Genomic DNA, 16,953 nt, shown 5'->3' on the forward strand with positions numbered 1-16,953 from the left:
GAGGAGGCCTCTGCTCTGCCAGGCGAACCTGATCTGTGGTGTGTGATTCCACTCTCACTTTGCTCCATGACAACGACCACCTGGACTCATGAATCCTTCATGACGTTATTCCAGTCCACTTCAGGGGAGTGAGGGGAGGCACTCTGGCTTTCACTCCGGGCTGAAGAGGGAAGCTCTGGGCCTCCTCTCCTCATTCTGTCCCTCCGGACTGGAAGTGTGACAGCTCTGGGCTTCTTCATCTCCTGGACCGCCAGGGAGGAGGGGATGCCGGACCTGGAGCCGCTGAGCTCTCCTCCAGAGAGGGAGCGAGTGAATCAGGTGAGCTGATAGATTAACACTGTCAGTTAGTGCTGCTCCCACCTTCACACCTTCAGACTTTTAAACTCAGAACTTTGGACCTTCAGACGTTCCAACCTTCAGGACCTTGAAATCTTTGGGTGTTTAGAAGGACCCGAGGTTCAGGATGTCTGCTCGGGCCGGCGCCACCCTCGAGTTCTGCTCAACAGCCCATCGACGTGCGTCAGCTGTGCAGTCTATCCACATCGTGGAGACCAAAGAGAAGGTGGAAAGCTGGTGCCAGCAGGTGGGTTTCTGCGGGTCCTGCTGGGTGTCGGGGTCTGGTTGAATAAGCTTTTTTGTTTTTTTGGCTCCTTCACAGGTGATCAGGACAAACAGCAGAATGACAAGTCGTCCAGGTGAAAATATTTGCTTGTGTAAAGTGTGTTGCTTTTCGTTTTGTCCGTGATGGTCAGAGTGAAACATAACCAGGAGTTTTTTCCTGGTTTGCAACAGATTTCCCTTCAGAGACCTCCAGCAGTGACCCCGCGGAGTCCCGTCCAGCTGTACGTCGATGGCGTAGCGATCAGCACTAGAGGTAGCTGCGGTCTGGGCAGATGTCAAACATGAGGCTCGTGTCCAAAAACTGCTCTGTCAGAGTGACAGAACAACATGAGGAGTGTTTTCATTAGCAGTAACTTCAGTTTTTCACTAATTAACAAGACTGCTTTGTTTTAATGAGAAGAGCTGTAATAGCTAGCAAAAAAGCTACCCGGATGAGGATGTATCAGTAGCACAAAGCTACAATGAGACTTCTGTTTCTATAGTCTGAGTTCCTTATTGATCATTTGTAATATTGGAGCCTTCATACATCCATTTCTTTGCCGCTTCTCCCTTTCGGGGTCGCGGGTGGCTGGAGCCAATCCCAGCTGCTGTGGGCGAAGGTGGGGTCCCCTGGACAGGTTCACCAGTCTGTCACAGGCTGACATAGACAGACAACCATGCACACTCACATTCACACCTAGGGCAATTTAGAATGATCAATTAACTGACATGCATGTTTGGACAGTGGGAGAAGCCGGAGTACCCAGGGAACCCATGCACACACACACAGGAGAACATGCAAACTCCACACAGAAAGGCCCCAAGCCCCAGCCAGAACCCAGGACCTTCTTGCTGTGAGGCAAGAGCACTAACCACTGCACCACCGCAGCCTTCATGCATAGTCTTTAAACTCCTTTCACCTTGAACTCTGCTGGACTTCTTCTAAACAAGACTCAGCTGAGCGTAAAGTTTGTTTGATGTACACTTTGCACACACAGTAACACACCAATCTGACTTTATCCGGGCCGTGGAACGGCTGACAGGCCGCACAGTGATGGTGACAGTGTGATGCTGTAACAGTGCATGAGTGTAAACAGTGACGGTGTGGACGGTGTGACAGTCTGTCCTCTCTCAGAAAGCTGTCCTTCATGGGCCCTGCTGAGGAAAATGAATGACGTCCTTGGAGAAGTGGTTCACCTGGTGAGCGTCGGAGTCCGATCGACAGTAAAGGCAAGGAAGCGCTTGGCAAGGAAGGGAGGAGGAAAAAGATTCCTGCAGTGCAAACTGGACAGTGTCTCCCAAAGGAGACGCAAGGAGCACGCCACTGCAGTGCAGAGAGGTGGGTGAGTGCCAGTGGTTTGTGCCACTGCAGTGCAGAGAGGTGGGGAAGGGCAGTGGTTTGATGCCACTGCCAGTGCAGAGAGGTGGGTGAGGGCCAGTGGTTTTGATGCTACCTGTTCGCCTCTGACCGAAGTGCTTCCTGTTCTCTGGACCATTGCAGAACATGAAGCTGGACTGCAGGAGATCAGCCGCCTGAAGACACAGCTTGAGACTGCACAGAGAGAAAGTGCTTAAAGTCCAGGAGGAACCTGTCAGATGCTGAGATGTTGAACCAGAATTACAGGCAGACATCCGTTTTGCCAAAACACAGACCTCCTATCGTGACGGAAAAGCTGGAGGCGGCGAGAGGAGAAGTACATCAGCTACAGACGGGCCGTGCTGAAGTGAGAACGCCATCCTTTCTTCTCCATGCGTCCCCCTGCTCGCTCTGCCACCCGTTTAGAACTGCTGGGAAATTCAAATCCAACAGATTGATTTTACGGTGTAGTATAGTCTGTACAGTTCATCATTGGGAGTACAGAGTAGTTTAATTATTTACTACCCAAAATTACGGTCCACACATGAAAACACTAGAAAGTCGGTTTACAAGTGACCGAGATCCACGTTTTCCAGGGGACCAGAGTTCAGTTGTTTGATCTCCATCAGAGTTCAGGGGAGCTTTCACATGACCGGAGGAACAGGACTTTTCCCAGAAAGCGGTAGGAAGTCTGGTCTGGATCAAAACAGGACTGCTGTTAAACTGCCTTTTAGGAGCTGAGAAGTGATAGAAGTCAACTGCAATCAACAGTTTGGGTGCATTTTTCTAGTTTTTGTCGATCACAGTTGTGTCTAACTGTTTATAATGTTATGGTTGCCTGGCAGGGTGTATCAGGTCGGGATTACTCTGACCACAGCTCACACGGACCAAAGAAAGGGTTCAGTCTCATTCCTGTCTTCACCAAACCCAACAACTGTCATTTCAGGCGGAAGACATTTACCATAAAACCCAAAGCGAGCTCAGATGTGCTGAGAAGAACACGAGAGAGATGAAGGAGGAAGCAAACAAAGAAAATTCATCATTCCACAAAACCCTGTTGATAAAGAAGAGTCATCTGGCGAAGAAACGGTGAGTGCAGTGTAAATCACCACACACATACTGACACACACTGACCTGTCACATCTTTATTAAGTGTCTTCATTCACCCGTGCAACAGGAAACAAACACCTCTGGATTGCTCTCATCAAGATCTCACTTCCTGCAGGTCTTCGACATGTCCAGACAGCAAAACAGCAGCGCGAGAGTGATGTTCAACCTACCGAAAAGATTCCGTCTGCATTCAGGTGTCTTGTTTTTTGTCCTGCAGAGAAGACCTGAAGCAGCTGAGGATGTTTGAAGAACGTCTGAGTGCTGAAATAGAAGAAGATGAAAGCGTCGTGGCTCTGACTGAGGAGAAGTGTGCAGCAGCAAATCTTCACATCGCCGAAATGACGGAGCGAGAAAAGAAAGAGAAGGACTCGGTAAGTCCTGTCAGGGAAGGGCTTCCTGCCGTCGCTGCAGACAAACAGTAACTTTGATTCCTGTCTTATTGTCTCACAGATTTCATTCCTGAAACTTCAGCTTGAGGAAGCAGTGGAGAAGAATGAAGCTTTAAGAATGAAGCTCAGTTCCGCTGAAGAAGACATAGAGAGGAGGGTATGTCAGCTGCTTCTGCTGCCCGGAGGTTTGTGGAACGTGTCTGAGAAAAGGTGTGAAGTTCAGGTGACTGATGTTCTTCACAGAGGCTGCAGGGCGACGCCCAGGTCTGCCTCATCCAGGAGAGAATCCAGTGCCTCGGCAGAGAGGACTCTGACCTCCGGACTGAAAACCTGCAGCTGCAGCTGAACCTGGAAGACCACCACTCCAGAACCCGTCAGAGGTACCAACCGCCAACGTCATGCCCCGCCATGCCCTGCCATGCCCCGCCCTGCCATGTCCTACCATGCCCCGCCCCGCCATGCCCTACCATGCCCCGCCCTCCCATGCCCTACCATGCCCCGCCCCGCCATGCCCTACCATGCCCCGCCCTGCCATGTCCTACCTTGCCCCACCCCGCCCCCCCATGCCCTACCATGCCCTGCCTCACCATGCCCCACCCCTCCATGCCCCACCCCCCCATGCCCCGCCTCGCCATGCCCCACCCCCCCATGCTCTGCCTCGCCATGCCCGCCACACCCCATGGCATGGTGACATGGCGTGCTCTCTGGTCACGCCTCTGTGTTGTGTGGCAGTGAGGCGACGGTGAAGCTGCTCCGTGAAGAGAGAAAACAGATCCTGCAGAAGATTTCAGATGGCCAGCAGCAGATTGAGAGCTGTAGACAGGAAGTGAGTCGGGCGGAGCAGCAGCACCGTCTGAAGCTGGAGGAGCTGGAGAAGCAGCAGAGGGAGGCATCGACGGAGGAGCAGAAGATCCAGGTGGGTCTGTCTTTAAGATATCTCTGTGTGTGCTCACCACACTGGGCCACTTCCTCTATAACCTCATGACCTCCTCTATAACCTCACACAGTGTGTTCAGTTGTTCACACAATGATAAGCAGGGGATGTGCCAGGCCAAGGACAGGCTGACACACACATGCATTATCCGGGCTGGCTTTAGGAACTTGCCCTCTCCTTTCCAGCTTGTGTTTGTGTGACATTGTGTGCGTTTCTCTCACACAGACACACATGCAGAGCCTTCGGAAGGATCTCAGTGGTCAAATGACATCTCAGCAGCTTCTCAAGGTAAATCCACCACAACACGCCTCATCACGCCACATCATGGCTTTTCCAAGTTCTGCTATAATTTCATGAACCAAATACCAGCGAAACTACCAAACTACCAACACAGAACAGCAAACTACACAACGAAATTACCAACCAAAACTACTAAACTACCAATAGAACAGCAAACGAAGCAACCAAGTTACCAACTAAACAACCAAATTACAACCAAATATACCAAGGAAACCACAACCTACACAACCAAATTACCAAATAAAATTCCCAACGAACAGCAAACTAAACAACCAAGTTACCAACCAAAACTACCAAAACATCATTGAACCACAAACTAAGCAACCAAATACCAACCAAATCTCCCAACTATCAATGGCACTGCCAGTGCTCTGGAATAGGAGTTGTTCCTGGGTCGGTTTGTCCTGGTTTTTCTTGCTGTGAACTGATTCCTGATGGTAGAAGTTGAGAGTGTCCAGAGTGTGAGAGGTCACTGCTGTTGCTGTCCATGTGCCTCCTCAGTCTCACAGTGTCAATACTGTTCAGCTGTTGAAGCTCCATTCCATCAATGTGTTGAGCTGCCTTCACCACTTGTATTGGTACTTTGTTTTTTTGTCACTGTGTTGTGTTGTGTTGTGTTGTGTTGTCACTGGGTTGTGTAGTAAAGTCATGTCCTCATGCTTCAGGCTCGCTGTGTGTCTCTGAATGAAGAAGTGAAGCAGCTGCAGAGAAGCTCAGATCTGACAAACCAACAGCTTGATGAAGACCTGCAGAAGCAGCGCGAAGTGACCGAAACTCTGAGAGCAAACCTGCAGGTTCAAGAAGCAGTCCCGCAGATTTGTGTTAAAGAAAACTTCTCGCCAACTAAAGAGAAATGCTGTGTTTGTGTAGAAACTGAAGACGCTGAGAGAAGATTTAGAAACTCTGAAGAGTGGACACAGAAAGACCTCGGCCTTCCAGGAGATGGAGAGAAACCTGAATTCTGAGAAGCTGAGAGCTGCTCGTGTAAGATAAACAGCACAGTGAAGGTCAGGGCTGTTGCAGAGTTCAGCTGATGCAGGTTTGCTCTGTCAGGATTCAGAGCGTGAGCTGCAGGACAGACGGGAACACTCGGTGCGCTGTACCACCGAGCTGATGGAGAAAACTGAAGAAGAGCACAGAGCCACGGTGAAGCTGCAGGAAAGTGTCCAGCAGATGCAGGAAGACATCGAAACACTTCAGTGAGTCTGTACGGTGTCGACACAGGACAGGAAGAGCAACGTGATTCATCCTTTCCGCTTAGTGTTTCTGCTTTAGCGTATTTGTCTTTTCTTTGCAGAGAACATGTGGACATCTTGGAGGGAAAGAACTCTCCGGCTTGTCTCATGATTCAGAGGATTCTCTCTCAGATCGAAGAAAGAAAACTACAAACACAACAGCTCCAGCAGATCCGCTCTGCTCACGCCACAGTCAGAAGAGAAAAGATGGAGGAAACCCAGGTGACCCATCCCCACTGGTCACTGCTGGTCACTACTGGTCACTGCTGGTCACTGCTGGTCACTGCTGGTCACTGCTGGTTACTGCTTGTGGTTATAGGTGATGCTCTGTACGACTCTGTTCAACACTGCCTGCTTCCTGTTTTCACAGGAAGCTCTACAGGTTGCCCTGAAGAAGAACCATCAGCTGGCAAGTGACTACAGCAGTCTGCAGAAGGTCCTGGTGGAGGCCCGACGGGAGGCAGTCCGGTCCCTGACCCAGAGGAACCAAGACCAAGGATCCTTTAATGACTACAGGACGGTAAGTGTGTGTGTGTGTGTGTGTGTGTGTGTGTGTGTGTGTGTGTGTGTGTGTGTGTGTGTGTGTGTGTGTGTGTGTGTGCGGCTCCTCATGCGCTCCCCGTGTTGGTCCAGCTGTCAGGGCTCCAGAGGAGGATGCACCGGAGCTTGGAGAGGAGCCTGGCTGGACGGGGCCTGGTCTGTGGAGCTGAGCTGGATCGGTTCTGCTGTCTCTCCGCACAAACGGATCAGAATCTCAGAGACATCCAGGTATCAGCACATCACTCGGAGGTCTGGACATGGACTCATCAGCTCAGCGTTAACGTCCGGGTGTGGTCCTGGTCTCGGTTCTGTTCTGATGTAATAGATTGAGAATGTTGGTTTTTGTGTCTGATTTCAACAGAACCGTTTATCAGAAGACATGAAGCTTGACAGACCTGAACAGAACCCCTCCAACACGAGCCAGGATGAACCAGAACCCCAACAGAACCCCTCCAACACGAGCCAGGATGAACCAGAACCTCAACAAAACCCCTCCAACACGAGCCAGGATGAACCAGAACCCCAACAGAACCCCTCCAACACGAGCCAGGATGAACAAGAACCGCTACTCCTGGACTCCAACAGCACCCCTCCAACATGAACCACAATGAACCAGAACCCCAACAGAACCCCTCCAGCAGTGAACCTGACCCACATCGCTGAACCACTACTGAAGCAGTGCTGATGAACCGCTGCAGTTGGCTTTGTTTCATCAGATCAATCAGTTTTTATCAGGGTCTTTATCCTAAACCTCAACCTGCCCCCCAGACATTCCCTCAAAAGAAACCATTGGCGCCATTTGGCCATCTGCACACGAAACATGGGTGACATGGGAAAATGAACTTTACTGAAAATGATGACCAGAAGATTTGAGAGAAATTCTTTTTTTATGTTCTTTTCCTGTGAATATTAAAATAATCCCCACTTTTTCCTGGCTTCTTTCTGCATTGACAAATCTCTGCCAGAACCATGAGGTAGAGAACCCAGCAGAACCAGACCCAGAGGTAGAGAATCCAACAGAACCAGAACCATGAGGTAGAGAACCCAGCAGAACCAGACCCAGAGGTAGAGAATCCAACAGAACCAGAACCATGAGGTAGAGAACCCAGCAGAACCAGACCCAGAGGTAGAGAATCCAACAGAACCAGAACCATGAGGTAGAGAACCCAGCAGAACCAGACTCAGAGGTAGAGAACCCTGCAGAACCAGACCCAGAGGTAGAGAACCCAGCAGAACCAGACCCAGGGGTAGAGAACCCAACAGAACCAGAACCATGAGGTAGATAACCCAACAGAACCAGAACCAAGAGGTAGAGAACCCTGCAGAACCAGACCCAGAGGTAGAGAACCCAACAGAACCAGACCCAGGGGTAGAGAACCCAACAGAACCAGAACCATGAGGTAGAGAACCCAGCAGAACCAGCCCCAGGGGTAGAGAACCCAACAGAACCAGAACCATGAGGTAGAGAACCCAGCAGAACCAGACCCAGGGGTAGAGAACCCAACAGAACCAGAACCATGAGGTAGAGAACCCAGCAGAACCAGACCCAGATATCCTTCCGGGTCTGGACTAGCTCCTCTTTTGGTCCGTGGGCTTGTGTGTGTCAGGGTGAGCGCTACTGAAGTGGTGTTGTCTGTGATCTGTCTCACATGAACGCACACATGCACATGCACGTACACACACACACACACACACACAGAGCACACAGAGAGAAAGAGAGAGGAATACAAACACTGAAATAAACACACACACACACACACACACACACACACACACACACACACACACACACAGGGAAGGACAGCCTCCTCTCACGTGACTGACTCAGCACTTCCTGTTTTTGTCACATGAGGATAAGAGGAGAGCGAGCAGCAAGTCTGAGGTGCTGTTGTCCCTACTCTCTCTCTCTCAGCTGTCTGTCTCTCAGCTGTCTTTCTGCTGTCTCTCTCTCAGCTGTCTGTCTCTCAGCTGTCTGTCTCTCAGCTGTCTGTCTCTCAGCTGTCTGTCTCTCTGCTGTCTGTCTCTCAGCTGGACTTGGGCTGACCCTGCTGCAGAGCTCAGGTAAAGAGTGTTTCTGTGAGAGTGAGCTGGTAGTATGTGAATGAACTGTATCTGAGAGTGAACTCCAGTCTCAGTATTGTTTTAGTAATCAGGGGAAAATTAGTTTAACAGTCTCATCAGGACTGGATCTAGCATCGGATTGGGTGTAATGGTGGTTTATGAAGAACTCTAAAACAGGTTCTACTGACAAATCTGAGTAAGATGTGGTTGACTGGTCTGTGACTGCTTTGTAGAGCGTCTTCAAATTGCTCTCTGTTAGTGAGAATTCAGTATTTGAAGAAGATTCCAGTCATTCCTGCTCTAAGTTAAAGCTGGGACTTTGTCAGCCTGGCTGTAGTGCTGAAACCTGGGAGACCTGGGCTGGTTCTGCTTTTCTTCTATTACTCAACTCAACTTTATTCATACAGCACTTTAAAAACACCACCGCTGCAACAAAGTGCTGTACATAGAAAGACATAGAAAACCTGACAGCATGAGGTCAAACAGCAACACAATAAAAATGTGTTAGCCATAAAACGGTTACATGGCAGCAAATAAAGCAGGAGCAGAGTCTCAAACTGGACTAAACGTCAAGAAGAATGGGCCATAAGATTTATTGTGAAAGTAGATAATAAATCAGCCTGACTGAAGCTCAGTGGCAACTCATTCCACAACTTAGGGTCGACGACAGAGCAAGCTCTGTCCCCTCCGAGCCTCCGTGTGGACCTGGGTACCTCCAGGAGCAGCTGATCAGCTGACCCGAGCCTCCATTTCGACCTCAGTTCCTACAGAGTCTGGGGCAACAGGGTGTTTGCTTTTTTTCATTGGCTGTTACCTATTTTAACCCCCCCCTTTCCTTTTTCGATTGACAGCTAAGTGACAGGCGAGCAGACGTGTTTGATTTCTCTCGGTCACACAGCAGCAGCGCACCAGAGAAATTTACCGCTATTTTTGTCAGTGTGAGAAATACAGTATGTGGCGTGAGTGCGAGACAAAACACCGAAATGCGTGACTGTCACGCTCAATGCGTGAGACTTGAGAGCCCTGCGAGTTTGCACGGGGCCGACTTGGCTATTGGCCGACTTTGCTTGGGGCCGAGTTGGTCGGGGCCGACTTGCCTTGAGGTTCCCAGGTTCAATGAGGCATTCTGACTTGGTCCAGCAGGTGTCCAAATAAAAGCTATGAAGCACCAGGGCAAAGTAACAGACATCATACAAATAAAAAAGCTTTCTTAAACAGTTTCAATCACAGGAAAGAAAACAGGCAGAAACTGGATGACAAAAATCAGAAGAAACTCACTAGATGAGGAGACAAAGTGTTTACAACTGCTCTGCTGGGCCACACCTTAATTACTGTGAGGGATTTACTGTATAGCCTGAGGTGAGGCAGAGATCTGAAAATGGTGTGGCCCAAGTAATTAAATACATGAATTATACCAATAAAACCATCTACAATTAATTCCTCATTCCTGTTGTCGTTACCAGGAACCATGTCTGTGATGAAGCTGGAGGAGTATCGGCAGCACATCCGTGCACAGCTGGACAGCGTGACGGACTTCTGGCTCAAACATTCTCATGACACGGACCATGGGTACTGTATCGTCCAGCTGACCGCGGTCCTGGAGGGTTTCAATGTGCCGTCAATTCAGCACAGCTGATAGTAGTGATTGGCTCATTCTCACACTTCCTGTAGAGCTTCATTCGGATCCACTCATTACTTTAGGGTGTGTTTGAGCAGGGAACCATTAAAAAAATGCAGGACCTTTGCCCTCAAGACCAGGATTGCGCCCTCCGTTATCAGTACTGCAGCCTTCATAGATCAGGAGTGACAGCTTTGCGTTACACTGTCAGTCCCTCCAGTCCTCAGACTTCACTGTGGCTCTTTCATTTCTTCAGCCGCATCTTCACTGTTCCACTATTAACCTATGCAAACCCAACTCTCACACCAGGATATGCAACACAAACATACGAAGCGACATAACACACATGTCTAAGCATCCTCTCTGGGTGTATATACCCTCCTAAGTACAGTTAAACCAAACAAATCCAGATAAAAATGTGTCTACTGCAAGCAAGTGCAAGCTTCCCCTGTGACAGGTTTCCATTATTCTGAGCGTAACTCAAACGGTGGAAGGCAAATGTTGGCTGCTCTATGGCACAACGTTTTCAAATAGATGCCCTCCAGTTAAATGCAGCGTGTGTCTTTGCAGTGACTCTGCTTGTGCTCATTCCAGAGGCTTCTTCAGCTGCATCGGGAGGGACGGCCAGGTGTACGACGACATGAAGTATGTGTGGCTGCAGGGCAGACAGGTAACACTGATCTGACGGGTTCTCCCAGTTCCTCATCAAAGTACCATTTGAACAACACAATGAAGCTGTCTGACTGTACGAAGGGACAGTCGGAAGGGACTTTTGGAACCGACGGTCGGAAGGACGGTTGGAATGAACTGTGTAGGAGTTCGTAATGTAGTAAGTCTGTATGTGTCACGTGGTGATTGGGTTGCTGTGTTAAAGGTGCTGTAGGCAGGATTCCGCATCTCCGCCATCTTGCTTAGGGTTACCTAAGCAAGATGGCGATTTGACCCATCTAAGATGGCAATTTGAAACCAGCACAGCCAATCCTGTTCCTGTTCTCTCTCACATCACACCTCACGCAAGTTAAGCCCCTCCCACAAGAACGTGCGACAAACGCCCCTCGACCAATTCACGGTTAGAGCCTCAGGGGCTCTTCTGATTGGTCCAAGATACCTGGAGCTGTGGAGATCCTTTTCAGCTCAGAACAGAGGACAGATGGAAATGCTGCGCCCTCACGGTAGTGCAATTAATGTTACACTCCTAAAGGATTATCCAATGGATACTCTAAATTTAATCCAAAGAAACACAGAAAAATTAGCATTGACTAGCAAATTCCTGCCTACAGCACCTTTAACACATGGGATCTTGGGTCAGTGATGTGTGGTGAATGCTGGGTTGCGACTAAGGGATGTGCTTACCTACAGTCAGGAGGAGAGAGGGGAGCAGGGTAGCCGTCATTTTGTTGACCACTTCACTTGTTCCACGCCATTCCTACTTTGTGCCCGAAATCATTTCCAGAGTGTTTTGTTGGAACTGTACAAACCACTGTTTCATTAAAACACCTAAATGCATTCGGAGCCTCATTGTGCTTATCTGGAAAAGGCGGCAACACGTCAGACAAATACAGGACCCACAACTTTCTTCTTGAGCAGCAAGATTGGATTTTTGAGTTACTACTGACTGTCTGATTGGACTGTCGGAACAAACTGTCTGATTGGACTGTCCAAAGGGACTGTCTGGACGGACTTTCTGAACAGACTGTAATCCAGTGTGAACTGCTGCTTTCTGTGTCTCATATGGCGGTGTTTCTAGGTGTGGATGTACTGTCGCCTCTACCGAACCCTGGAGCGCTTCCACAGGCCTGAAATCCTCCAGGCAGCTCAAGCAGGTCAGTGTGAGTGTGAAGTTGGTGAAGCATGTGTGAGGAAACTGGGTACCTTGTACACGCAACCTGTAGACTTGAATTCACCACCAGCTGAAAGTGTGAACCACTTTACCACCTTGTAAAGGCCCTCGGGTTCAATCCCGGATGAGCCCCGAATTTGTTCGGAAATGCACCAAGGTTTAAATGCCACTAGTAGATTATTCATTCAGGAAAATCATGAATGGGGTGTGGTAGTTAGGATCAGTAGTGTGTGAGTGTTCAAGGTGTAGCATGTGTTGTCAGTGTAAAACAAAACAAACAAAACAAACAAAACAGAACAGAACAACCACCACCATGGCTGGCTGGTGGAGCAGAGACCAGAAGCACCAGGCAGAGTGTTCTGACTCAGCCAGCCGGCTCACATAGCCTGGTGCTCCTCCCAGGTGGATCCAGCTGGATGATTAAAATCTCGGTCTCTTCATGTTTCAGGAGGACGCTTTCTGAGGCAGTTTGCTCGTGTGAGCGACGGCAGTGGAGGTGGGAATCGGTGGAAATGTGCTTTCTGCCTAACGAGAGACGGTAAAGCAGTGAAGGTTCAGAGGACCATCTTCAGCGAGTGCTTCTATGTCATGGCCATGGATGAACTCAGCCGAGTGACCGACGACAAAGACCTGCAGGTATGAAAAGGTCTGGAGTGGAGAACGGTCTTTTGCCAGTGTGTCATCTGCATGCTGCAGGAAGAGTAAAAAGCTCTTGGATTAAACCTCCTGCTGAGTAGCGTTCAGGCGAGGTCAGGAAGCATCATCCCTCCCCCAACACATCCTGATCGCAGGGTTTGCCAGAGTTTTTACTTCAGCTAACTTGAGCACTGCTTGTACATTTCCTATGTGATGGCGATCAGATGGTTTTTTGTAATGTTTGAGTGGTGCTTTACCCAGAATGCTTCAGTGCTTTGTTGCTTCAAATATAGTCGACCAGAGGACTCAGCTGCAAAAAGCAAAGAAAATTAAACCAATAGAATGGCCGAGAAGAACATCGACTGGAGACTGACAAATCGATGAATTGAAAGTGACTGAACCTTGAGTGTTGAAGAGCCATTCTTTCAATACATCAGATTTTTGAGTTGCATTTGAAGAAAACCGTGAGTATCATTTTGAGTCTTTTTTGGAAATAAAGAAAGCTGAATAGAATTAGTGATCAACATGACGACCTGAATGTTTACTCTGACCCAAAAAGTCTCAGTCCTGCAGAGCTGCTGGGTTTCTGGACCCTAAGGAGTTTGTGGTCTCCATGAACCCAGATCAACTGGTTCCTGGACCACCGGGGAGTCCATGTCCTTCATGATCCGGGATCACTGGGTCTTCCAGCTCACTATGCAGGGCAATGAGCCAAACAAAGCAGTCTTAGGACTTCTAGCAGTGGATCTCCTCAGACACTCTGGGCAGAATAATACTACTGACTGTTCACTAAGGCGTCATGGTGGCGCCCCAATCAGCCGGCATCCGTGCAGAGCAGCGGTGAAGCCGGACTCTGTGCGGCTCTGTTGCAGCTGGAAGCTGAGCAGATGATGGAGCAGCTGATCCACTGGGTGCGGGTGGATCCGTCAGACCTGGGCAAGGCCCGGGCTTCCCGGAGACGTGCCCACCAGCAGCATGGCGGTCCCCATGATGCTGCTGTGTCTGGTGCAGCAGCTGACGAAGGGCGGGGCCAGAGGTGGTCGACAAGTACCGGGAGTTGGCGAGCTGGTGTGTCCAGCAGATCCTGCAGCATGTTCAGGTGAGGACACACGGCAACACTTCTGCTCCCGTCATTCACGCTGAAGAAAGATCATCCAGAAATCTCACTGCACTCCAGTTTCCCCTGTTCTCTGGACCGTTTTCAAGGTTTTTTTTTTTTTTGCCCACGGATATTTCCTGCTTTAGCAATTTTATACATGTTGGCAATGTTCGCGCTCTTTAGGTGTTTAGCTGTTTATACTCATTGTGTCGTTGCCTCTAGTTAGAGCAGTTTTAGCCAGACTAGCTTTTCTTTTTTCTTTCCTTTTCCTGAATGCTGTGGCTGACGTGGCCATTTTACCTTTTTCAGCTGTTTTTATCCTGAAGATTAAACAAATGAAATAAAAATGTTTCTTAACATGACCTCTTGTGAAAGCTTCATGGCGCTCCAGAGCCTCTCATATACCCTCACAAACATAAAATCCACCTATCTGTGGCTGGTATGGACTGATGTTCTGCTCTCTGTGTGGTGAGGAGACGGCTGCTCCGTTCTGGTCTGAGGCAGGACCGGAGCTGCTCGGCAGTCCTTGGCCTGTTGGGTTTATTGTGTGTGGTGTTTTGCAGAGAAATGGCACAGCGGTCCTGGAGAACGTGTCTGTGGATGGAGCAGAGCTGCCCGGCTGCGCAGGACGGCTGCAGAATCCAGGTGAGAGATCTGACACACTCTGAAAACTGCTGGTTAAGTAACCCAAAGTGGCTGAAACTGCTAACCCAGCACTGGGTCCAAAAGGGACCAAGCCAGTGCTGGGTTATTTCTACCCAGCGCAGTGGGTTGAAGACTTGACCCGGCGTGCTGGGTCAAGATTTTGACTCAAAAATCTTCTCTTCCCTTCAGCCCGAAATCATCACGTATCTGCTGGGTCAAAATAATTAACCCAATTTGGGGTAGAAGCGACCCAATCTGCACAAATCTAGAGCTACCCAGGAAATGGGTCAGGATAATAACCCGTCAGTTTTCAGAGTGCGCCCTCTCTGGCACTCCTGTCCTCACTCTGGTGCACGCCGTCGTCAGGTCACGCCCTGGAGGCCGGCTGGTTCCTGCTGCAGTACTCTGAGCAGTTCGGAGATCCTCAGATCAAGAAAACCGCTGTTGACAAGTTTGTGAAGCTTCCTTATCAGCGAGGCTGGGACAAAGAGAACGGAGGACTCTTCTACTTCCTGGACGTGGATGGACACTGTCCCACACAGGTTCAACACACAAACACACACGCACGTTTTCCTGCTACCCCTATGTTGCCGCCTGATGCCCTTACACATTGTTGTGCGTGTGCGTGTGTGTGTGTGCAGCTGGAGTGGAGCATGAAGCTGTGGTGGCCTCACTGTGAGGCGCTCATCGCCTTCCTGATGGCTTTCAGTCAAACCGGAGAGTCGGAGCTGCTGGAGACGTTTTCCCAGATTTATGATTACACCTTCAAACACGTGAGTTCACACACCACCTCCACCTGCTTGTATTTGAATGTGTGGCCACTGACACACTGTGTGTGTGTGTGTGTGTGTGTGTGTGTGTGTGTGTGTGTGTGTGTGTGTGTGTGTGTAGTTTCCTGACACCAGGAGCGGGGAGTGGTTTGGATATTTGACACGAGAGGGGAACGTTGCTCTGGATTTTAAAGGAGGTCCTTTTAAAGGTGAGACCAGCAGGTCAGGCTTGCTCCTCAGCCCTTACAGACCAGGTGGAACACTGCAGTTCTAATGGAACTGTGCACAGCTTCCCCCTGCAGAGAATGTATTGATCTATTGATTTGATCAGGCACTCATTAGAGCTGAATTTGCTTCGACTGTCATGAAGTTTTATTGAGAGCCTGAGCTGGATCAAGAGGTGTGGACGGCATGAGACGAGCCGGTCCACATGGACCCAGCAGGTCTTCTGCCGGTCTGTGGTCCTCCGTCATGGCCTGTGTGTGTTCCTCAGGGTTCTTCCACGTGCCTCGCTGCCTCTACATGTGCGAGCGGATTCTGGATGGTCTGCTGGCTCACAGAGACTGAGCCTGAGCTTCACTCTGCTGAAGGTCGTCTCATTTCAACTGATCCACTCCGTCCTGGACAGAGACAGAGACCCCTGAACAGCACACGTTCCATGGTGCCTTGTTCATGAGCACTCCGGACTACGTCAGTCTTCTCTTCTTCTGTATGTCACTTGTTTACACCAGGAGACCTGATCAGATGAACCTCCTCAGCTGTGGAGGAGGAGCAGCTCTACTCATATTCTCTCTGGAAGGCTGAGTTCTCTCACTCCATCAGGATCACTCCATCACTGAGAGGGATGACCACCACTCTGTAGACAAAACACATTTCAGCTCTGTGTACCCTCGATTAAACGATGTTTCATGCCTCTATCAAATATAAGATATTATTGTGAGTGTGGGGGCCTGTGGGGGAATTGAGGGGAATGTGTGGGTATAGAGGTCTCTGTGGGGGTAATTTAGGGGTATGTGGGGTATACAGGGCACTGTGGGGGTGTGAAGGGCTCTGGCTCTGTGGGGGTTTGGAAAGCTCTGTAGGAGTAATTGGGGGTCAGTTGGGTTATAGAGGGCTCTGTAATCGTGAGTAATTGTGCAAATTGTAGTCAGAATAATAGAAAAAAATGTAAGTGTGTGTACAACAGAAATCGTAAAATACAAGAGGAACAGAGTCATTAAAGGTCCTGAGCAGAGGTCTGCTCCCTCCCAGGGACCTCAGTCTCCTCAGGAGGAGACGCTCTGGCCCTTGCGGCTGTGGGACCAGTCCAGGTTATTGTTGAGGTGAACCAGGTACTGGAAACTGCCCACTGTCTCAGTGTCCTCCCCCTGGATGTTCACCAGTGGGCAGAGTTGGGGAGTAACGGATTACATGTAACGGCGTTACGTATTTAAAATACAAAATAAGAGTAACTGTATTCCATTATAGTTACAGTTGAAATGGGTGTATTTTAAATACAGTTACTTTCTTTAAAAAACGGACTACTTGTAGGGATTACTTTTTAGCGCACCACACGCAGGTTGTGCGGGGCGGATGCAGGTGATGTGCTGCAAGTCGATGTGCGAGAGCAAGTTCCACACACAACCAAATGGCAACAATGGCGGAGGATGACAGGAACAACGAGGGGAAGGGCAAAAACGCATTTTTGGCATGGAAATTTAAAGAATATTTCACCTACAAACCTGGGCAAGAAGCTTGCAACACTTAGTGCAATGCGAGCTCTGCTGACCATCAACGAAGCAGCTTTCAGCGTCGAAGGACTCCACTTCTAATTTGAAGA

General features: G+C 49.5%; 2 protein-coding genes across 2 annotated transcripts; both read left to right on the forward strand.

Moving 5' to 3' along the window:
• Window positions 1–264: 264 nt before the first annotated feature.
• LOC115407478 (centrosomal protein of 63 kDa-like) lies at window positions 265–7,365 on the forward strand. The gene is given in 21 exon segments (XM_030117823.1): window positions 265–318; window positions 421–537; window positions 539–583; window positions 793–874; window positions 1,736–1,939; window positions 2,102–2,145; window positions 2,147–2,188; window positions 2,190–2,324; window positions 2,904–3,046; window positions 3,285–3,438; window positions 3,518–3,613; window positions 3,700–3,836; window positions 4,189–4,372; window positions 4,616–4,678; window positions 5,356–5,484; window positions 5,561–5,674; window positions 5,744–5,889; window positions 5,988–6,147; window positions 6,296–6,445; window positions 6,559–6,693; window positions 6,827–7,365. Coding segments are annotated over 21 exon segments (2,574 nt in total). The 3' UTR covers window positions 7,067–7,365.
• A 958-nt stretch (window positions 7,366–8,323) lies between these two features.
• Window positions 8,324–16,073, forward strand: renbp (renin binding protein). The gene is given in 13 exon segments (XM_030119838.1): window positions 8,324–8,526; window positions 9,990–10,095; window positions 10,739–10,814; window positions 11,892–11,967; window positions 12,433–12,620; window positions 13,493–13,558; window positions 13,560–13,643; window positions 13,645–13,719; window positions 14,283–14,364; window positions 14,731–14,906; window positions 15,006–15,137; window positions 15,256–15,343; window positions 15,628–16,073. Coding segments are annotated over 12 exon segments (1,218 nt in total). The 5' UTR covers window positions 8,324–8,526; window positions 9,990–9,994; the 3' UTR covers window positions 15,702–16,073.
• The last annotated feature ends 880 nt before the right edge of the window (window positions 16,074–16,953 follow it).

Source organism: Salarias fasciatus, chromosome 20 (genome assembly GCF_902148845.1).
Source record: "Salarias fasciatus chromosome 20, fSalaFa1.1, whole genome shotgun sequence".
In the NCBI taxonomy this organism is placed as follows: Eukaryota; Metazoa; Chordata; class Actinopteri; order Blenniiformes; family Blenniidae; genus Salarias; species Salarias fasciatus.